The sequence below is a fragment of the Anas acuta genome, chromosome 1 (genome assembly GCF_963932015.1).
Source record: "Anas acuta chromosome 1, bAnaAcu1.1, whole genome shotgun sequence".
Taxonomy (NCBI): domain Eukaryota; kingdom Metazoa; phylum Chordata; class Aves; order Anseriformes; family Anatidae; genus Anas; species Anas acuta.
The window spans coordinates 31,876,532-31,899,210 of NC_088979.1; the positions used below are offsets into that span (position 1 = coordinate 31,876,532).

A 22,679-nucleotide genomic window follows, 5' to 3' on the forward strand; every position below is an offset into this window, starting at 1 on the left:
GGAAAGGTTATATGAGCAGAAGCAGGTTTTGAAGAGAAAGACAGAAAGGTTTACTTGAGGCTGGGTAGCAAATACAATACATGGAAGAGCTGAGAGAACAGGAGTTGGAAAAGCCAACAGCAAATGATATAGGAGTGCATGGAGACTAGATTATATCAAGATTTCCCAGAGGAAGAAATTGTGGGTTATGTGGGGCAGTCCTAAAAGTATGAACCTGAGTGAAATAACCTATACGTGGCACATTTGCTCTTTTGTAGAGGTGTCACATTTAGGAATGTTGTTCCAGCTGCTATAGCTTTCTTTTAACCTTGATAAGTAAATTGTCATAGTGGAAATGAATAAAAAGAGCTTTGTTGATAAAGAATGCCATTTCTTCAATCTCCACAACCCGACTTGTACCAAATAAAGTGGTACTCGATAGAAAAGACAGGAAGACTTTGAGAACGAGACCCAACTTTTGCCATATGATTATATTGGAATTAGGGACCTCCAGGCACCACATGAATAAAAGGTAACAGAAAGGCAAAATATTGCAGAAGGGCTCCCTGTCTGCTAGAGACAGCTGTGTGCCAGCTAGGCATGGGAAATAAAGGCATGTTCATGCAGCACTCCAGGGGCAGGTCATACGAGCTGCAGTACACTGGGGATTTGGTAGCTCAGGATCCAGGCAGTGCTCTATCACTTGGCGTAGACAGCTCTTAAATACTCTCTTGTGCTGCTGGTGAATTCTCCCTGGGGTGATTGCCATATCCACAACACAAAGGTCAGGTCAGGACCTTGCTGTAACTCGGCTTGTCTTGGTTTTCATGCAACTCTCACATAAAACAAAAGCCTTCCAACTACTACCTTATTTGTTCAACAAGATACTTGAACTACTACATCTCTACATGTCATTTGTGCTGCATCTTCTACAAGGGAATGCTCCTACAAAAATGAACAGAGACTCTTGGAATTCACTTCTGCACACACTCTTAACAATGGTTTTGATCTATTAATGCACAAATATAAGGAATGCTGATTTATAAAAAAAAAAAAAGCTTGTAGTACTTTTTTCAGAGCAGAATGAGGTCACAAAAACAATTCATCAGGCATTGAAGCTACTCTCAAACAATGCAGTTTTTGTTTGTCAGACTCAAGAGAAAGAAAATTACTACTTTAAAAAAATAAGTGGACAATGTGAGAGGGCAAGGTCTTGATCTTATGCATCACTGCTCTGCAATATGTGGGGTGAGGTGAAAAACAGGCCATAGAAATAAGTAACTGTTCTTTAATTTCATTAGTTAGTGATTCTCTCCAATGTTTTCATGTCAGCGAGAAATTTCAAGTGGTTCCCTTAAGCAGCTCATAAACGTATGCAGTGAACAGCATTTGGGTTTTCTTGTTGAAAGCAAATTGCCTTTGATCTTTCTCCTGTCACTGTAACCCGAGGACTGCGTATGACTAACAGATGACTGATGAAGTTTCTTTCTTGCAGTACGATATTGTTGGACATTCAGGAGATGGCTTCAACATCGCCTTGGTTGGGAGTGACAAAGTTCCCAAGAACAATAAGCAAAGATTAGAGATTCTTAAGGTAAATCCTACTGATAAGTGGTGCTGGATAATTAAGGATTTTATGACTGCAAAGCATTAGAAGAGTGAAATAGAAGAGAGATAAGGAAGCAAAATAGGTCTGATTGCATATAGCTGAAAGAGAGCCTTTCAGAGACTGTCAAAATAATTGAGGCTAGATATGCCTTTTTTTGGACAGCTGTGTTGTGTCATTTTGTCTGTGTGTCAAAGGGTATAGGAAATTCCAGACGTTATATAGTGATATATGCAGTTCTACCTAAATAACGTGGTCATAATATTAGCATGTAAGTGGCTGATATAAACTGTAGAGGGATCCTAGATCATCGATTAGCCTTGTACCTTCGAGAATTAGTACGTCACAGTAGCAGTGGGAACGTGCATCAGTGCTAGATGGGAAACATGTTAAATCACAATTGCAAGATGACTGTATTCATCAAAATTTTACTGCAATAGGATGCAAAAAAATCAGGTATATTGCAGGATTTACCTGTTTGACAGTTTGATGCATTAGAGCCGTATATTTGAGCTTCCTTCAAATATTATTTTTAAAAAATTTGGTTTAGAAGGACTGGATTTTCTAACATCTAAACTTCTCCACCTTCTACGTAGGAAAGAGTCTCATCAATGCAGGCAGTGTATTTATTTTATAAAAGCTCAAAGCAAATGTTTCAACATTTTTAAAACTTGCTGCCACTATCTGAATCAGATATTTGATACCAACCGTGACACTGTTAGGACTTGGAAGTCTAGTGCAAATTATAAACAGGTGGGAACTGGTCGCAGTGTTAGGAAACTAAGCCCTCTTTCTTAAATAAATAGCAATGTAGCTACTACTCAAACTGCAGCTGATCAAAGTATTTTACCTTCCTCGGGGACCCATCTAATTCTGTAATTCTGTCCATATGTCATTTTGTTTGTTTGACCCAGTGTGTTTTTAACAACTGATGCCTGGCTTATGATAAAACATACCACATATAAAAAAAATGCATCTTCTGTGGTATCTGGAGCACTGTCCGCATTTCTGAAGATGCACCCCCCTAATACAGCATAAATGAATATTTGCTCCCTCCGGTGCCAGCCAAAATAAATGTTTATTCATAAAGTCTTCTTACGTATTTACATTTGGTTCTGTTGTGCACACAGGTCATGCATGCCCACGCTCAGTTCTGCATGAGCGGCGATCACACCTTGGAAGGGACAGAGCATGCCATTCGAGAAATCGCCAAGGAAGAGGCCGATGAATATTTTGTTATCGTCTTGAGTGATGCAAATCTCGAGCGATACGGTATTAAACCATCAAGGTTTGCCGAGGTCCTGACCACCAATTCTCAAGTCAATGCCTTTGCCATATTTATAGGATCCTTAGGAGACCAAGCAGATAGGTAAGTATGTTATATCCCTAAAATAACTCTGTTTCCATTCATCGTAAAGCAAAACTATGCTGGGGAAAAAAAAAATAAATACACTATGCAGGAAGCACTTCTTTACTGTGTGAAGGTCTGGCTTGGGTTGCCCACAGAGGTTGTGGAGTCTCCTGCCTTGGAGATCTTCAAAAGCCACCTGGATGTGGTGCTGGGCACTCTGCTTTGGGGGTCCCTGCTTGAGCAGAGGGTTGGCCCTGATGGCCTCCAGAGCTCCCTGCCAGCCTCAGCCGTGCTGTGATGCTTTTAATGCAGTGAAGTTAGGTATAGTTGCCCGTGCTGGTGTTCTCCACTAAGGTTTTGATCTACTAAAGAGAAGCAATAAGCTTTAATTTGTGTCAGGAAGGAGATTGGTTCACAGGTCTTTGCAAACCTGCCTTGCAGCCAGCTAATTCAAAACATTGTGAGCATCTTAAAGGAACAACTGAGTTTGTCCTCCCACTGGAGGACACGTACTGCCCACATCTGCAATACCACCATGTAATTGTGACAGAGACGTGATTCCTTTGCTAGTGCCCAGTATATGGTTAGAAAATGTGTGGGCTTAAGGCATAAAAGCAAAGAAGCTGGAGATTTATGGTCTTTAAAACTGCCAAGAATTTGACACAGATATTCCCCTTGCGTTAGAGACCTAAATTCTTTGGAGGGTCTGAGCCAATGTGCCTGCTTTTAGTGCTACTACATAGTTGTACTTTAAACTGTTAGGGCACAGGGGAAAACGAGGAAATTCTGTCTCAGGTGATGTTCTGCATCTGCTGAGGACCAGCACACACAACAGAAAGCTGTTACAGCCACAGATACTAACAGAGCCTTTTCTGCTACTGTTCATGTCTCTGAATAGAGCAGAATGAGGCAAGGCCCAGAGGGTGTTGGCCCTCAGTACGCAGTTTTGATACGAGAAGGTTTGAAAGATAGAGCTGCACAGGCAGCATCAGTCCTGTCTGCAGGTCTGTGCATCACAGAGCTGCTGTCTGCATTAAAAAAAAATCCACTCTGAAAGACTGTAATTACAGAATGTCCTCTTACGTCTGCTAGCAGTATAAAAAAGGAGGAAAAAAAAATAAAAAGGCAAAGCACTGACCATATCCTGCTGTGTAAGAAGAGATCTTATAATTGCCTAGTTCAGCGGGTATGGGACATGCACACAATGCTGTCACTGAGCTGCCTTTCTATGTATGTGTAAGTGCAGAATTAGACAAAGCCTTCCTGTAGCTGCTGGGGGGGAAGGAGAAGGGAATTCTTCGCAGCAGCTTTTTAAAAACCCACTTTAACAGTGCAGCTGAACGCTGGAGAGATGCTGTGGAGCATAACATAAAACTTGCTTCAAAAGCAGTGAGAAAATAACTTCCAAGCCTGCTGGCTGGACATGAGGGAGGTGGATTTAGTGAAATATGTCTTGTTTGGCTATTTTTAAAGGGAGGTTAAGCTGTGGATAAAAATGTGTCGGGCTAATATTTGTAGAAAAAATATCTGTCCATCTAATCTGCTGTGGTCTAGAAGAGGAAATACAAAGAGCACATTTAGAATTGCTCGACGTGTCGAAATGAAAGAGCTGTGAGTTCAGTCAAAACACGGTGATACATTTAGAGCAAGTAAATATCTGCCTTTCCAGAGAAAATGTCTAGCTGCCATCAGAAAAACAGATGCGTTAATACCTTGCTGGGACATGGGTACCTTGATCAAAATGGATTTTTTGCACGTCAGAAAGAGGATGTGAATAAAAAAATCTCTAGAAATAGCCTTGATTGTCTCGCTGAAGGGACCTCTGCGACCTAACTGCTTTCAGTGTTTCCTCCCACTGCTGCTTTCCCAAGCCCTTAATTGCATAGTGACAGCAACACGAATGGCATGTACTGCAAGGTATTCAGAAGTAAAAACATCCTTTCTTAAGGAGCTCCAGCTTGCTGTAGGAAACGTAATTGGAAATGGTAATTCTGCCTTGTCCCTCCTTCTGCTCCGCAGGCTGCAGAGGACACTGCCAGCAGGACGGTCTTTTATTGCCATGGATACCAAAGAGATCCCCCAGATTTTGCAGCAGATCTTTACATCGACCATGCTGTCAAGTGCCTAGCCATCCCCGACGTCACGGTGCGGGAACTCAAAGCAGAAACCCACTCCTGCTGAAGATACGAACGCTGAAGCCGAGGATAAACAGCTACTAATGAAATGCAAACTGTTCTCTCCAGCAAACCAACCCAAATCTGCACTGCAGCTGTGCTGGAAAATTTCACCGAAATTCCCTCAACCAACTTCATGTGTTCAAAGGACTGCAGTGGGGCTGAGGTAAATCTCAGGAAGGTTACCGAGTGAATGTTCTTCCAGAGGGACAAATAAAGGACACTTTGTGATCATTACTCCGGCTGATGGGTTGCCAGCACCGCCGCATCATCTCACATGGTTTTACTGACATGGTTCTCTGGGATTTGATAATATTACACAAAGCAGAGCCAGACAATCTGTTTCAGTGTTTTGTGTGCATATGTTTGAATGGGTAGTTAACTCTGTCTCTAATTTAAGCAGGTCTGCTTTTGTCAGGCAGGAAACCCTTCCTTCCTCTGCTGTTGCTTTCTTGTCCTGGTGGACATCGGGGCTTCGCCACTGGAGGCTGGGAACAATGGAGCGGTTTGCAAACACTGACGGTCACACGTAAACATTCATTATCTGATCAGGCACGGGGCTCAGCATTGTCAGATCTGGAGAAAGTGGCTGTTAAGAGGGGGGGGAAATGGTTATTTCAGTTCTGCCTGTGAAAAGGGTCAAAACAGTCTTAAAAACCCACCAGCCAACATTGCCCAGAGGAGCTGTGGATGCCCCATCCCTGGAGGTGCTCAAGGCCAGGCTGGATGGGGCTTTGGGCAACCTGGGCTGGTGGGAGGTGTCCCTGCCCATGGCAGGGGGGTGGAATTAGATGGTCTTTAAGGTCCCTTCCAACCCAACCATTCTGTGATTCTGTGATTTCCAAGGACGGGATGACTACACCAACTCCTTTCCATGATGAATGATGGAGTCCTGCTTTGCTTTTCTCCAGAGTCCCTGGGATGGCCTCAGTACCTGGAGGTGCCTTTTTGATTGAGAGACAAAATAGTTACTAGCACTTTGCTAGAGCTCCTTCATGATCTGTGTTGTTTGGGTCTGTTGAAGGTGAAAGTGGAGGAAGGTCTAGACATGAGAAAATATGTTACTTTTCATAAAGGAAAAAGAAATCTGTTTTCATTTTATCAAGACATACATGTTGGAATATAGTTCTTCAATATCTAAAATATTTATAAAGACGAAATTCAGTTGGCTGCTGTTTGGCTTGTCCCTTGAGGCAATAATCCCTCCCTATAAACGAAAGAACAGATATCTTGCAGTGCACTGGGAACACAGGAATACTTGAATTTATGATTTAACTGAGCTGGGGGAGGGTGTATCATCTCTGATACTCTGCTCATATTAAGTTGAGGGTAGCTGATTAGAATAAAGTCAGGGAGAGTACTCAAAAAATATGAAGGAGGAGTTGCAATATTTCTAATATTTCTCTTACAGATGCTGAAACTGCACTGTGGACGGTATTTTTGGAAGAGAAGAGGCAAATTACTTTGATTTTGTTAAAATCAAAATCATTTTTGTTAAATACAGAAGGGTTTAGTGTTTGAAGGGTCTAGTTCCTAATGGCCGTTCCCTACCACGCGTGTCCTGCAGCAGCCTACACCTTTACCTTAAATTCCCCCCAAATCTCCTGCTTTTAGGATTTGTTTGGGCTTCTGGGGCACAGGTGTTGGCACAATGGCTTTTTTTTGAAACAGCTGCAGGCTTTGAGCTGGTGTAATGGCACGTCCTGCCGAAGTCCCGTGGAGCAGCTGTCCCCAGAGGGCCGCCGAGATAACCGCCTGGCTTTGATGGCCTGCCCGGCGTCAAACCTCTCCGTGGTACACGGGGACGGAAGGCGTTTTTCAAAGGTTTGCTGGGATTGTTATGATGACTGCGTACATGAAAACAAAGAGGTTAAAGATGCAATTCCTGTTTGGAGGAGACGGGGAGGGGAGCGCTGCGTTGTCCCCGGCTGGGACAAATGCACGCTCGTGCACATAAACAGACCCACGTACACGCAGGCATGGCTGCTTGGCGAAGCATGCTTCAAAAGAGAAATATCCTGGTCCTGTAAACACGGTGTGAGATACTACATGCAATAAAGAATTAGCGTATTAGGGCTCCTGTTGATAAATGTATTTATAATGGAAGTTTCTTCAGCACCTCTGCTTTTCCTGCCAGCAGTTCTTCAGAAGGGAAGCGTTTGATGACAGTTCATTAGCGAATGTACAGGGCACCTTCTAGATTACTCGAGTGGATAAAATCTCTCACTCCAGATTTACGTATCCTATGATAATGGTATCGTTATCATACAAGAACAGTGTTAGTTCAGAGAGGCTCTATGGTAAGTCAAATTGATTTTTAAGCCCTTTGTGTGGGCATCCCTGTAAATCACGTTGAGCATCACGCTATTTCAAGCCACCCCTCTGCACTGTTTGGCTTTATTCTCTGCTTCAGGACACATCTGTTGCGTTTCAGTTCATGTTTCACGGGCCCACAGGGTACAGCCGCAGGGCAGGCACTGCAGGGAGTGTGGACGGGGCAGTGTGAGAGCTGTTCCTGGTACTTTTGATGGATGGACCGGTTCAGGCACCCGTGTTGTGCACCACTCTTGTTTCCTTTGCTAGTGTATGAAGATGTTTTTTCCATCTCTCTCACTATTCGTTACAGCACCTCTGCACTCATCTAATTCTATGAAAAGGCAGAGCAAACGACCAGAGCCATCAGTCTGAGTGGGTCCTGACCCATCACTAATGCCTTCGGGAGCACCTCTAGCCATATTAACAATTTTAACTACCTCTTATAATGTGAGTTTTGGTCTAGACCTGTTTATATACACAACATGTTTGTTCTCAATAAATATCCATTTGATAACAGGACAGAGCCATTTAGGATTACTATTTAAATAAGGTGCAAGAAAAATATACATGTATTTATATATAATATAAAGCCCAGGCAGGTTTATTTAATGTAGAGCAAAACATATTCAACACTTAAGAACACGCAGCCTGATGGTCCTTCATGGGAAAATGGTGTTAGCAGAAGTGTGGGGAGGGATTGGGAACACTGGACTCTAGCAGTCTATTTTTTTTTTTTTTTTTCCCACCAGTTTTTCTTACAGACATCAGGTGTCAAACACGATTCTGAATGTCACGTTACAGTTTAGCCATGAACCTGATGGAGTTAAGAATAAAGGTTCTAATTACCAATCAGATAGATTCAATATTTAGGCAAACAAACATACAACCGATACTGCATTTAAAAAATAAATAGAAATAATATAAAATTAAATTTTAAAAAAATGCTTAATTGGGAGTAGAGATAAGAGATACAAGACTGCCAATTCTTCTTCACCTAAAATGTTAAGATTTTTTTTTAATTATTACAAAACAATTATTGAAATTGTTTGGATAACAGCCAAAAAAAAAAAAAACAACAACCATTAAATTGTGCTGTGTTGGCTATTGCACATTATCTTGTTTATTAATGAATAACATTCCTATAGCAAATGAGAATGTACAAGATATTTATTGAAAAATAAAAATGAAATTCCTAAATATGTATTGAATCTGGAAAGCTGATTTGAAAATGTGATTGTTGTACAGAAGCCCTGCCTTAGAAAAAGCTGGGGGTGTAATTACTGCGTTTAAAACCTTTTCAGTGTAAATAGTTAATGTCTTCAGTTTGTCTGCTGTACGTATGATGGAAGTTGTCATTGAGTTCTTCGCTAATTCTGCTTTTGGAGCAAACGTGTCTGTGTTGACCTCAGCCTTTTAAAGCACTTTAAAAAAAAAATGAAAAAAAAAGTGCATTTTATCATTTACAGTCCTTTCTGCCAACATCTGGTGAGAGCAGACGAGCTCTCCCAGCCTTGTAATGAACCTTTTAGAAAATACATCTCCCATTCATTCCTTGGGTGAAATATGTTGATGGCACTCAACGTGCAGAAGCACCTCACACGTGTCAGACATCTCCAATGCAATGGGTGTCCAACAGTCCCTGAGCATCACGCGAGGGAATTTCCAGTCTTCAACCCTGGGCTGATGCTTTGGACCTTACAGTCAGTGAAGGATAGATGGCCATGTAAAAGTATTTGAGCATTTTGGAATAGATTGGTGAAGACAAGACACTGCCGTATTGATTGAACTAAAATACGTCCAATAACTTAGGGAACTGTGCTATTAGAGAAATGTTGCTCAAAACACCTCTCCATGTATCCGTGTGATGTGCAGTTTGTAGTAAACAGATTCCCCCAGAAAATAGGCTTTTTGAAAGCAAACCTTTCAGTGGGAGAAGGATTGCAACTTGGAGGACCTGGGCGTTACACCAGGCATTTTAACCTTTAAAACAGAAAAGGTCTCCCTTTGTCATCAGCCGTGCACTGGTTCAGAAGCAGACTGTTTCAGAAGGTCATGTTACAAAGCTACTGCATAAATGCAATTTTAGCAGTGGCTGATTTCTCGGTATGCACATTGCTGCGGTGTGGCATGCAGTGTCTGTCCTGTACCAGCAAGTCTGAGAAAAAGAAGAAACTGAGTTACACTCTGGTATTACAAGCACTAAAGGGTTATCAGTACTGCTCAGTCTTCAAACACATTAAAAAAAAATAGGATCTACAGTGTCATCAAAATAAATAACGAATTGCCTAACTCAGATAAAGTCTTCTTGCTCTTGAGATTGTTGTGACGAAATCCGCGTGGGAAGGTTTGAAGAACAGACTCAGCATTCTTTGAGATGAAGATGATGGGTTAGTGTTTTTTCAAAGCCCAGGAGAGAATAAAATTTGAATGATTTATTTGTCAGGATTGTCCTCCTACTTTTTGCAAGATAAATAAGCATATGTAAATATATTTAAATAAAAGAAAAAAAAAAAAAAAAAAAAAGCAAAACAGCCTTATTCAGAGCATCATTTTTATTCTGAACATCTGGCATAGGCTGCATGCAGAAAAATTGTGTTGTCCACACTATACCTGTGGAAGGTCCTATGCAAGAAAAAAAGTAATCACAGTAAGTACAGTGATAACTGGAAATGTAAAAAACATCTCCAATTTTGATGCCAAATTCCCCAGCCACTGCGTGAAGTTTTGCTTAGGCCAGGCTGAGCAGTGCAAAGCCAGGCAGGGCTAAAGCATCCTCATCAGTAAAAGGCAGAAAATAAATTCCTCCCTTACCCCAGGCATGTGTTCAGGATGAATTGAGGCTTGTTAACATCAGCAGACAAACAGTGGCAGGGGAACTGGACTAAAAGAAGCATGTACCCTGACTACCATTATTTTCCCCCCTTTTTGGAAGCTTACAAGTTAGTGCCTTCTGGTGCAAGCCAAGATTTTGAAGTCCCTCCATCCTCTTACTGAACCATTCACTGAGTACTTATAAGTGCAATAAGATGCACAAATACAAAACAAAATACAATTAAAATAAAATAAAAAATAAAATAAAATAAAATAAAATAAAATAAAATAAAATAAAATAAAATAAAATAAAATAATGAAATAGTCCTTTTTATATACTAGGTCTCAATACAAAACGCATTCTTGGCAACACCCTTTTCAATTCAAAATCATTAAATGAGTGAGTATTTTATGTTAACTTCTCTGGACAGGCTGAGCAAGATGACAATATTACATGCAGACGGTGGTTTGGGAAAAGTCCAAAAATAGCATTACTTGGTTAGGAAAACGTTATATGGGAGCGTGATCCAAGGAGTGGTGTCGTGGCTATTTTTCCTGTTATCGTGACTCAGTTACGTTGCATGCAGCCCGTACCACCGTCTGCATTTCAGCTTGGCTTCGTTTTACATCCTTAGGTCACCTACTAAGGTTTCCAAACTGGGGTTTACAAATAAGCTTTTGTTTTTTGGAGAAACACAATTGGGCAGGGGCAGGGATGCGCTGATGTCGGTTTTGCATGAACTGTGTGGTGCTGTACAGAGCAGCATCCTGTCCCAGCAAATATTTGGAGGCAAAATCATCCAAAATATCTCTGTGCGTCCCTCCCTATGCCCACAGCCCCTGCCCTGTTCTTCCTGCTGCTGTGAGGGGGAAAGGGGAAGGCTAAAACTCGGTGTCACAGCGAGGGGACAGGCCCCAGGGCCTCGCTGCATCCCTTCAGCAACAAGGGGGTAACGTGCCAGGATGAGCCAAATGGCACCAAAGCCGCAGCTGCTGCAATCCTCCCCATTTCTCTGACACTCCTCTTCAAGGAGGGCTCCATCGCCCTCTTTGTTAAGGTGCATTTGTGAACTCCAAGATCTCCTCTCCTTTAGTACCAACTCCAGAAGCAGCCGACCTCTCTCCTCCGTGTTTGCATCGAGATCACCTGTGAGTTTTCATCCATGTACAAATGACAAAATTATTCAGCTAGAGAAGAGCTAGGTGCTGACAATGGCCAAGATACCATTTACAAGTGACACTTTATGTAGTTAATCCAATACTTGGAATCACAAGATAATAACAAAAAAAATAAATAAATGCAAGTCATTACACTAATGTCTAAGTATAGCCTGTACAATGAGATTTTTGAGAAGACATTTGCATACTCTGCACATCACTCATGATAAAATCCATTACCCAAGTTGTTGTTTGTGTGTGGTTTTTAGAAGCATCCTTCCTTGAGCAGTGGTCACACTCATGTCAAGTACTTTGCCTCAGGAGCGGGATTTGTTAGCTGAAAAAAGGGAAGCAGCAATTATTATGGCTTGATTTAAGGCCATGTTGCAGCTTTTCATTACTTAAAGGGAACTTACAAGCAAGAAGGAAGGCTCTTTTTAAGAAGTGTAGTGATAGGACAAGGAGTTACGGCTTTAAGCTAAAAGAGGAAAGGATTAAATTAGATGTTAGGAGGAAATCCTTCACTCAGAGGGTGGTGAGGCCCTGGCCCAGGGTGCCCAGAGAAGCTGTGGATGCCCCATCCCTGGAGGTGCTCAAGGCCAGGCTGGATGGGGCTTTGGGCAACCTGGGCTGGTGGGAGGTGTCCCTGCCCATGGCAGGGAGTTGGCACTGGGTGGTCTTTAAAGTCCTCTCAAGTGCTGTGGAGGGTGGCTCTGGGCAGAGTCTGGCTGGACAAGCTGTTGGCCTCCTCTCATCCCATCCAGCATCTTCCCCAGCCTCTCACTCTTCCAGACCAGGCTTTTGCAAGGCAGCATCTCCATGTTTTAGGATAAACCTGCTCAGTGCGTCCTCCAGAAACCAAACACACCTCTAGAGAGCACCCAGGGGCATCCCGTCTGCCACCCCAACCTAAAAGGAGATGAAGCCAGGCAGCAGACAGCAAAACAAAAGGTCACCAAGTTTTTTCCATCCCCGTGGAGGAGTCTGAAAGCAGCATTATTGAGCTTAACTGGCTGCTCTGAACAAAGGGCACATTGTTTCTCTGGACAATTTATTCTACCGAAAGCATGTGTGTGAATGTGAGAAATTCACTCTGGCAAAACAGTGAATGTCAAAGTTTAGTCACTTTTCCTCAAAACTGGAACCCAAGATCTGATGGCTTGAAAAAAAAAAAGAAGGAAAAAAGGAAGGAAAAAAAAAATCAATCCCTTTTGAAATGCTAACATTTCCACTGAAAACTAGATGAGTGTCATTCACTTGGCCCATAAATTTTTGTTGACTGCTGGAGATTTGGGTGGACCTGGACCCATGTGAGAAGGGCCCAATTTCCAGGGCTGGATCTCCACTTCCCTCTATGCAGCAAAGCTCATTGCTTTCTGCCCATCTAACGTGCTGAATCACTCATGTCTCTAACCAGCAGCCAAATTCAGGGGCCTCCTCACAAGCAATCTGCCCCTAGTCCTTCTCTTTTCCCTGTTGGGGGCCCCTTCTGTAAAACCAAAGGATCACAAACTGTGATTGGGGAGTTCTGAAAATCATTTATTCCAGGGAGTGAAACGTTGGTGAGATGTTGTGAAGACACAGCCGGTAGTGCATTTTAACCTTATGTTTTTTTGGGACTCTAGCAATTTTATTGCTGGTATTAATTTTTTATTCAATCCCTTGGTGATTACCATAAAGCACGCCAAGAGATTTCCAAGGAGCATTTACTTATGGAGAGAACTTCGAGCTAAACCCATCACCATCACCATCCCATGAGACTTTCTGTGGCCATAAGTAATGCTACCTACAAGCCAGCACAACCCAACTGCACCGAGTGTCTAGGAAAGATGGAGCTCCATCCTGCATGCCCCCCTGAAGACGACTCCCTGCATTTAGGCTGATGGGTTGCGTTAATTTATTCTATGTTTAATTTATGTATATTTATTCAAAACAAAGTAGCAAACAAGATAGCAGTCGGAGGATTATGTTGGGCAGTCTTCCCTGTCCTGGAAGGCAAAGTGAAGGTGTTGGCTCCTGGCACTGGGATGGTAGCACTCAGATCTGGGAGGGTTCACACCAGCCCCCAACGTGCAGGAAAGCAAGAGAAACCTAAGGACACAGACAAATAAGAAACTTAATAAGGTGAATATTCTCTCGTCCAAGGTCCCGCTGGCTGTACAGCACGGTGCCAGCACACTGCAGGACTTTGACCATCACAGTCAGTGGCTGACTCATTTTTATGCATTCCCTCACCTTTTTATAGCATGACTTTTTGGAAAAAATACTCACAATCAAAAATTTCTCTCCAGCCTCTCCAAATACAAAGACAGAGTTGGGCATTAAAAAGCCATAAGTTGCAGTTTGTGAGCAGACACCCCGTTGTGCTGCCACAGTCACTGTCTGGTTCATGTGTGTGGTTGTATTGTTTGGTCTTCCATGAAAAGGACCAGCCCCTTCCTTCCTCCCTCCTTTGTTCAGATAACTGGAAGAACACTAGAATATAACAAAAATACCCCAAAGCCCCCTAGCCTTGGAAACAACCCCAGGCTCTGGGTGCAGACTGCCAGACGTCACCCCATGACTCCTCCTTCACAGAATCACAGCACGGCTGAGGTTGGAAAGGTCCAGCCCCATCTGGTCCAACCCCCCTGCTCAAGCAGGGCCACCATGTCCAGGACCACGTCCTTCCTTCCCTTTTCTGGGGGTGCACCCCACCTGCCACCTTCTCCAGCAGGAATTTTGTATCCCTAAAATCAGGTGGACACTGGGCAAAGGACACGGAGTCTGGGTCTTCCTCCAGGACGTGCAGGAGAGCCCACCACGTCCATGTTCCTCGCATTCCCTAAGCCCCGTGAGTCCAGGAAATCCCAATCTCTCATTATCTTAAAACCAAAAATCCTGTTAATGCCTTTACCTCACCTTTGGAAACTGGCCCGGCTCCTTCTTGAGTTACTGACTTCAGCTGATGATTTGGGCTTTTCTTTCTTCTTTGTTTCAGATCATTCTTTGAAGAAACAGCACCCCAGCCTCTTGTGTTGTGGTCATCTGTGCTCAAGCTCGGCTCCGCAAGTGTGGCTTCTTCTTTCTTTGTTCATAGACTAAATGCTGTCAATTTGAAAGTGATTAAAGAATGCACTGCACAGAGTGCATTTCAGTGTGATTTCTGTGGCCTGGTTTAAAAAATAAGTTTTAATGTAGCAGCTCCCCCATGATAACACTGAAAGGGGCAGCCCTGCTCTTATGAGTCCTTCAGGTTCACATTTACAGGCACCTCTCATCCAGCACTGCAGTACGAGAGACAAAAGCCTGCTGACCCAGCGCTTTATCCCTTATTAAAAGCATTTTGGGGGTTTAATTTGAGGCCCTTTTGAAGGTCAGCTCCCAACCACCTCGTACAAAGCGTGGGGATGGTTTGTGCTGTGTGATCAGGGCCCACCAAGCTTGGCCTCTGTGCTTAAATGGGGACACGGGTGGCTGGGAAGAGGGGAGATGGACAGACAGGGCATGGAGGAGGGAGATGTGGAGGAGAGCCGAGTGGTGCCCCTGTGTGTTTGGGTTGTTTGGCCACCATCATTTATTAGGTGGAATAATAAATGATGGCCTTTGGGAAGTTACATCCAGCAATGTTGTCCGTGATTTGCCCTTTCTGATGTTGGAGGTGCAACCATGGAGGGGTCTCAGCCAGGCTCAGCACTAATCCACCAGCTTCCTTACCTGCATTTTGGGCAAGATGTCCCAAACAGGGCACTAAAACACTGCCACAGGGCACTAAAACACTGTTCTCAAGAGCAGTAGATGATGAATATGTGGCTGCCTGGGGACATCAGCTCCCGCTGTCCCTGAAGCAAAACCCTGGTGACAAGCACAAAGGGAGACTGAGCTGTGCCTCTTGAGAGAAAGAAATGGGATTTCTTTATCCCTCCTGAGACAATATAACAATATAACACTTCGAGGAGCTCATAATATCCACCTTTCAACTTTTACTTGCAAGCCTGATCTTTACCATACCACATCTCTCCCCAGAAGAGCATCGCCCCATTGAGCCCAGCAGCTTGAAGGACTCATCCCTCTCTCAGCCCCCGCTCACATCCTATATCACTATTTCCATTTCATCCCAAATTAGCAGCACAAGCAAATCGGGGAGTCGTGCTCAAAGTACTCCAGCTGCAGCATAACCGTACACGAACAAAGGAAAGCCGTGTTCCCCGGCCTGGCACCTCCCAGCAGAACAGCCTCCTCTTTGTGGTGTCAGAAAGCACAGTGCTATTCACGGCACTTTAGTTTCTGTTCTTCAGTAATTTCATGTTCATTGAATAACAACTTGCTAATTTTGTAGCGCCACACAAAAAGCACAGACGGGACAGATTTGTCAGCTGCTTTGTAGGACAGCCTGTAAAAAAAAAAAAAAAAAAAAAAAAAAAAAAAGTAAAAAACAATAATTTTACCACTGAGTCTTCCATCAGCAGACCATTTTTCCCCAATCCCCAGCACAGACCTCTCCCATTAAGGAGATTTATTTTTGAGGCTCTACATTTGCAGGTGGATGAGTCCCTCGCCTCTGGTAAAGCAATTCCTTGAGGCTGATGGGTTATGTCATGGTCATGTTAGGATGAAATGCATGGGGCAGGTCTCATGGAAGTTCATTTTGCATTTCCAGTCCTGTGAAGAGCTCTGAAGCCTTGTCAACAGCTGGGGTTGGGGTTTTCAAGCTGAGCCCAGCACAGCTTGTTGTACTCTTGGGTATGACCACTGTGCTCAGTCCTGATCACAGCAGGAGAAGGACTGCCTTTCCATTTCATCCCTCCTGAGCTCCAGGTTAGTGGGTTTGGAGCTGTCACAGGGTTGGTTTGCTTCTTTTCATTCAGTGGCAGCACCCCAATACCAGCTTTCATTCATAGACCATGAAAGTCCATTTGGAGACCACATTAGGTAAAATTTCCCCTTTTTTAAGGGACATTTGTGACCCGTCTGGTTGCAGGGCAAGTTTTAAAAAGATGATGCAAGTCAGGCAAAAGATTAAAATGCCATAAGGCAAAGAAGAGAATAATTGTGTGTGATGTCTTCTCTGAAATCAGTTTTGAGACAGTTTGGTGTCTTATTGATGTATTTTGAGTACTTGTTATAGCTATAGCTGTCTTAAAAATTTCACATCTAGAGAAGGCAGGGAAAAATACAGGTGACTGTTTGACTTGAGTATTCATCACCATGAGTGTTTGCACCTGCGTAGTTCAGCATGTCCTTGAAGACCTTGGAAATCCTACTCAGCTGAGTGTCATTACAACTGAAGGGCAAGTGTTGGACCACTAAGTTTTGCAAAAATCCTGCAAAATCAGGAACTGGTTCCAGCTGGGACATTTAAAACTAGGCTCCTGGAAATGTCTGGAAAGCTTTTTTCCCTCTTCGTGATGCTTCAAAGTCATACACACTTCAGACCGTGTTTTTTAAAAGTAATAGCTAAAAGGAATTCATGTAGCTGCAGTAACTATGTTTTTTTCTTTTTTTCTTTTTTTCTTTTTTTCTTTTTTTCTTTTTTTCTTTTTTTCCACCTGACTGATAGTATCAAAATGTTTGTGTATTTAAGCCTAAGCCACGTATGCAATGAACTGGATCGACCTGGTACCATTTGCTTGGCTCCTCACGGCTTCAGCAGCGGTAGAGCTCAGCCTCGTGCTCCATCCTCTCCCTCCACAGACTGAAGAAGAAGAGAGTTCTTCATCTTCTTCAGTGTCTGCCTTTGTGTCCTGGTCAAGGATAAAGCTTCACGTGAGCTCGCGGTGCTGGTGGAGGGGAAATTTTCTCTTCCCTGTGAAAACACTACTCTTCCTGATCTCGTTTTGAGTTTTGGGTTGTAAAGTCACAGTCTGCGATTTCTGTTGGTCCTGTGGTTTCACTTCACTTAGAAACAGCTTCAGATGTTTAAATATTTGTAACTTAAATGGTTCACAGTGCGGTTAGCTCTTACTTCATCATAGTTTCAGATGGGGTTATTTGAAAATAAAATTTTTTAAAGGAAGAGAAAAATACTGCTAGCATGAGCCTACATTCACCTGGCACTGATGGGATGTGCCCGTGGGTCACTGGCAAGCAAGGAAGAGGTGAGGAGCAGCCCCATAGGTTTGCTTTTCCCCTTGTAAGACCAGCCTAGGACCTCCACAGGGCTCCCAATGGAAGAGACAGAGGACAGCAAAGAGAAACAAACTTCACTGGGGAGCAGGGATGTGCTCAGAAACAAGGCTGGGTTTAATGCTGACCTCCAGCAAGGGCTGTGAGCAGAAATAGAGAAGGAAAACCTAGGGTGTACATTATGTGCAGAAAATCAGGGTGAATTTTCATGGCAGTGCCTTTTAACCTTTGTCTGACACATAGACTCAATCCAAAATGAAGAAATTGAATGCAGCCTGCAAGGCACCAAGGAGAGATTTGGCCCACATGTAACCCACGATAACAACCTTTGGCCCAAGAGGCCTAAATCTGCTTTTAAAAGGAGTGTTTTGGAGTGAAAGGGGAGGAACAACAGCGTGTGCCTCTCAGAACCTGCTCCCAGTGCCTGATGCTCCTCCAGGAGCCCAAGGGGGGATGACCGGGCCTGCGCCAAACTGGGAGGCAGCGTATCTCCTGCGGTGGCTGCTGGCTTCTGGAAGGGGAACACTTGCCTGCAAGGCATCCGTATTTCAGGCAAGGTCAGTCACTCCTGAGTCATGCAGAAGCAACACCAGATGGGTGGAGGAAAACATTCCTGCAGCCTTTTCCAAGCAGGGCGGGTGGCAAGTGCTGTGCCGGGTGTGACAGCATCCATCTAATATCCCTTTTGGAGAGCCCGCGCCCATCTCCAAACCCTGAAAGCCAAAAGCAGAAGGGAAGGAAGCAGAAATGGGTCTGGAGCTCACGTCGGTGTTGGATGAAGCACGATGGAGCAGCTGAGCTCTGCTGTCATCCCAGAGATGGCCCTGGGAGGGATGCGGTCACCTCGCAGCGAGTCGGGGCGCTGGAAGACACCCAAGTGGCACCACCCCGGCTGGCTCACATCTGCCGAGGACAGTCCTGCTGGCCAGGGGAGAGCCTGCCAGAGCTGATTCCTGCTAGGGAGAGTAATTTGTCACGGGGAGTGACAGGGGAGGACAGGGAGGAGGAGAGGAGAAGATGGGTGGAGGGGGGAGAGAAAGAACAGGAGAGGCTGTGTCCTGAGACAGGCAGAAAAACACCTACGTGTGCTACATAAATAAATCCTACTTTTCTATCCCTAATTGGTTAACATGTGAAAATAGATCCTTGCTGTGCATGGCTGATGGGTGCAGGGGGCTCTCAGTGCCTGCAGGGGAGTACCCAGGTGGCTGATGCTCCCTGGACAGAGGCAGGGAGAAAGCTGCAGCAGCCACATCCGTGTAACACCCCTTCCCCAGCCACATGCAGAGACAAACCTTCCTCTGAAAAAGTTGAAAATCTCCTGATACTGGGCAATTTTAACATCAGCAAGGAAAGGGCAGGATTGCTCCCCTCACACACCTTGAGAATCTCTGTTCTCCTCTCCCTGAAGCATCTCCTAGCTCTCCAGAGTGCAAGCTTACAAGAAGGAAGGAAGGAAGGAAGGAAGGAAGGAAGGGAGGAAGGAAGGAAGGAAGGAAATAGCACTGGCCAGGTTGCCTAGAGAAGCTGTGGAGCATCCCTCCTAGGAGAAGTTCAAAAGCCCTCTGGACGTGGTCCTGGGCACCCTGCTCTGTCTAACCCTGCACAGAGGGGTTGGATGAGATGACCTCCAGAGGTGCCTTCCAACCTCAGCTGTCTGTGACTGCTTCTTATGTTTTATCACAAAAACGGACCTCCATGTATGTAGGAGAAGAAACCATCCACTCAAGCTTACTTGCACAAGAAAAGGTCCCGTTTGCAGCCTGGTGTTTCAAACTGCCACCATTTCATCAAATCTACCAGGGACAGGTTGATTTCACTTGCACATCGGGGTCAGTAGAAGAGACATGGGGTCACACATAGGAGCTCATGCTCTTCTGAACATCACTATATGACAGATAAGTGCAATGTTGGCCGGGGAGCAGCCTCCTTGCTCTGGCTTCCTGCATCACTCCAGCTCCTTACTAGGCTCGCTGAGGTTTCACAGCACAGTCAGCAGCTTGCTCAGCTCTGACTAAAGCAGGCAGTGAGCTAAAGGGGAAAACATGGTCTGCATCCAAGCCTTTAACAGCTGAAACGGCTGTGGCTTACACATACTGCACAGCTAGAGTAGGTCTTGATGTTTATTGCTCTGGCTGGGTGGTGCACGTGCCTGTAGCAGCGTGCGCAGTGCCTCAGCTGCCCCAAAGTGCATCCATCAGGCAGCACCATCGCGTTGTGAGCTGCTCACAGCCTGGGCTGGTGCTCGTTTGCCAAGGAGGCAAGAGGACACGCCAGGCAGATTCACACTTGCCATGCAGCAACAGCTTCTTGCCAGCCTTTGGGTGTTGTTTTTTGGAAAGCCTCTGTTAAAGGCAGTGTGTTTTTCCCCAAAATGTGGCCAGGAGCTAAATGCGCCGGAAGGTCCAAGAGTCTGAATGTGTAGCCCTCAGTTTTTCTTCTGTGTTTGTGACAGTGTTATTAACACTGTTTGTTTGCACCTTTTCTCTGCAGTGCTGCATACAAACAGCACATCTAATCCAGGACCCATATTGGCCAGCCCACCCCTGAGGGTGCCACATGGGGGTGCCCATACCAAAGGGCATGAGAATTTTAAGGGGGGTTCAGTCATTCCTGAACCTCCCTTTTCCTACTGCTGAAGGAGTAGGAATGGTTTACTTCAGCTGGTAGAGTTTATTTTGGGGTTAAACTTCCCCTACCCCAAGAAGCTGACTGCCAGGAGGGCTGGTGAATTTATCTGGCAGCTTGAAGAAAACACAAAGATGCTTGCTTGAACCCACAGGGGGTTTGACAGGGCAGAAAATAGCTGCAGGTTCCCAAAACAAAGACATCTTTGCTCCCTTTAGTGATAACTGAGCATCCCGGGAGCTGTATTTCCTAGAGCCCCAAAGGGGATGGGATCGCCCAGGCAGCAGAAGCCAGGTCCTATGGGAACTGCACTCAGAAGCAGCAAACACTGACCCGATGAACACGTATACATGCACATACTGTAAAAATATGCGCTTTTTTTCCACTTCTCCACTTACATGAAATTAGATAAAGGCATCAAACCGGGCTCTGCGTGTCAGCTAACTGATCCCACACCACGAGAACTGGGGATGTCTGGAGGTTTTACATCTTTTTTCCATTAGGAACAAGAGACTGTTGTAATTCTGGCACTGAGATGAGCTGAGGGCATCAGTTTCCAAGCAAATCCCTATGATATCAGCCTGATTATGGGGGAAATAAAAGTTAGACAACACAGCAGTTGGAGAAACTCCAACAAATAGCCCTTGTCTGAGCAGAGCTGGGACAGCTCGGTTTTCCTGCCTGCTCCCTTTAGCACAGTCAGCTTGCAACCTCTTACTGCTACCACCTAGTAGGGTTCCTTCTTGATAAAAAGTCTACACTTGCAAGACTGACAGGTCTGTTCCCTTGCCGCTCGGTGCTCACAAAAGCCAAGAGAAATTAATATTTATCTTGGAAGTATTTGTTACGAGAAGCAAAAGATACAATGGGGCCAGCTTAATTTTGGGAAATGGTCCACAAACTGTAGAGGAAACCATCTGAAATAATATCGGTGATCCAGCAGACACATATTGCAAATATATTTATACTTTTATGTATAAAGAATTAATTAGCTGTGCAGTGCTCAGGGGCGAGCAGAGCTGGTGAGGAAACGCCTGTGCCAGCCACATCATGGAGCAGGCACAGATGTCCCCATGCTGCCACCAGTGAGGAGCAGATCTGGCATCTCAATTCACATTCACCACCCCGCTGAGATGCAGACCCTCACACATCCACGTCCTTTTGGCTCCCCAGCTTCCAGTCATGAAGCAGGGCACAGCATGCAAAGACGCACCAGCTCGGATAGCCCTGGGATGTCTTCACCAAACTCTGCGGCATGGCAGGAGATGAGAAAGGAAACCGTGGCAGCCTTGAAATCCCACCCAACATTTCCCTGCTTCTGCAGCTTCACCTCTGCTACCAGCTCTGGTTTTAAGGGCTGTCATTGTCATGGTGCCAACCCTTCAGGCCAAGCTTTTATATGTATACATACACGCACACACACGCACACCAGACCTCACAAGGCAAGGCTTTCCTCGGGAACTGGATCCATTCAGAGTCTGTTTCCCATTTTGGTTGCCACCATCCCCACACCAACCGCTTGCTCCTTGGTGGAGAGAGAGAAGAAGCCTGAGCTTTACTAATCATATGAATTTTTTTTCATCAAAAGCTGGATGTGTAGTTACAATGAAATGGTCAGACACAGAGGCACACTGAAAGTGAAAATCCCCGCATAAAAAATAGCTAAAGGAAATTTTCAAGAAATGTTTGAGTGTTTTTTATTACTGCCCTCCCCAGACTCATTTCATGGGGTGTTAATGACAGCACGTCACAGGGTAGCACAGGGGTTCTGCTGTCTTATTGTATTTGGAGAATCAGCCAATATGAGTACCAACCTGAAACACCTTTTTTAATGTCAGGCTTTCACTACACGGAATTCAAGAGACATTTCAAAACAAAGATGTTATTCAGAACGCCTGGGGAGGTCTGCCTCTTTGGCTTGAAAGCGTAAATTTTATTTTTAGGATAAAAGAATGCCATTTTTGGAAAGGCCAAAAGAAAAAAAAAAAGAAAGAAAAAAAAATTCACAATTGGCAGATGCTGAGGTTAGCTGAACAGCTCCTTCTTATTTAGCCACCCAGCCATGAGGACTAAGGAAGAAAGGCAGATGGCCCAGCTGTCACTGGCAGAAAAGCTTCTTTTAGCCTTAAACCCAAGCCCAGAAAGGGACTCCAGAAATGAAATGTGAAAGACTGTGGACACGGCATATTATGCACTAAAACGGAGCTGACATTTTAAAGATGTTTTCCAGTTGGGATGGCCCACTTTTTTGGTGCATGTTCCCAACTTGTTCGTCTCCATCCCCGGAGGGATAAATAAAGCAGCCCGAACATGTGGGACCTATCCTGTACGTCTGAGCCATTTAATCACAAAGGAAAGAAGTAACAGAGAGCAAATCCCAATAACTTGGTGTCAGTGGCATCAATTGTGGAAATCCATGTGGGAGAAAAGGCTCTCAAAGATAGAGACTGAGATGCAGACACTGCTGGAGGTTTTTTTTATATATATATATTTTTATTATTATATTTTATTTTTTCCCCAAGGGGTAAGGGAAACAAAGACCCCAATAAGG

At 44.4% G+C, this 22,679-nt stretch overlaps 1 protein-coding gene and 1 long non-coding RNA gene across 3 annotated transcripts in view; one reads left to right on the top strand and one right to left on the bottom strand.

Annotated features, from left to right (window-relative positions):
* VWA8 (von Willebrand factor A domain containing 8) overlaps positions 1-6,030 on the top strand; it is a 181,831-nt gene extending 175,801 nt beyond the window's left edge. For both annotated transcript variants that reach the window (XM_068675481.1, XM_068675471.1), the window contains exons 43-45: positions 1,475-1,573; positions 2,716-2,954; positions 4,956-6,030. In XM_068675481.1, coding sequence (XP_068531582.1) covers positions 1,475-1,573; positions 2,716-2,954; positions 4,956-5,064 — 447 coding nt within the window. In that variant the 3' untranslated portion in view covers positions 5,065-6,030. The remainder of the gene's footprint in view (positions 1-1,474; positions 1,574-2,715; positions 2,955-4,955) is intronic.
* Positions 6,031-14,190: 8,160 nt separating this feature from the next.
* LOC137850104 (uncharacterized) lies at positions 14,191-16,065 on the bottom strand. Its single transcript, XR_011092262.1, has 4 exons — positions 15,873-16,065; positions 15,559-15,767; positions 15,092-15,229; positions 14,191-14,482 (listed from the first exon to the last, which is right to left on the bottom strand). It is a non-coding gene; the product is annotated as an uncharacterized lncRNA (long non-coding RNA).
* Between the last annotated feature and the right edge of the window lie 6,614 nt (positions 16,066-22,679).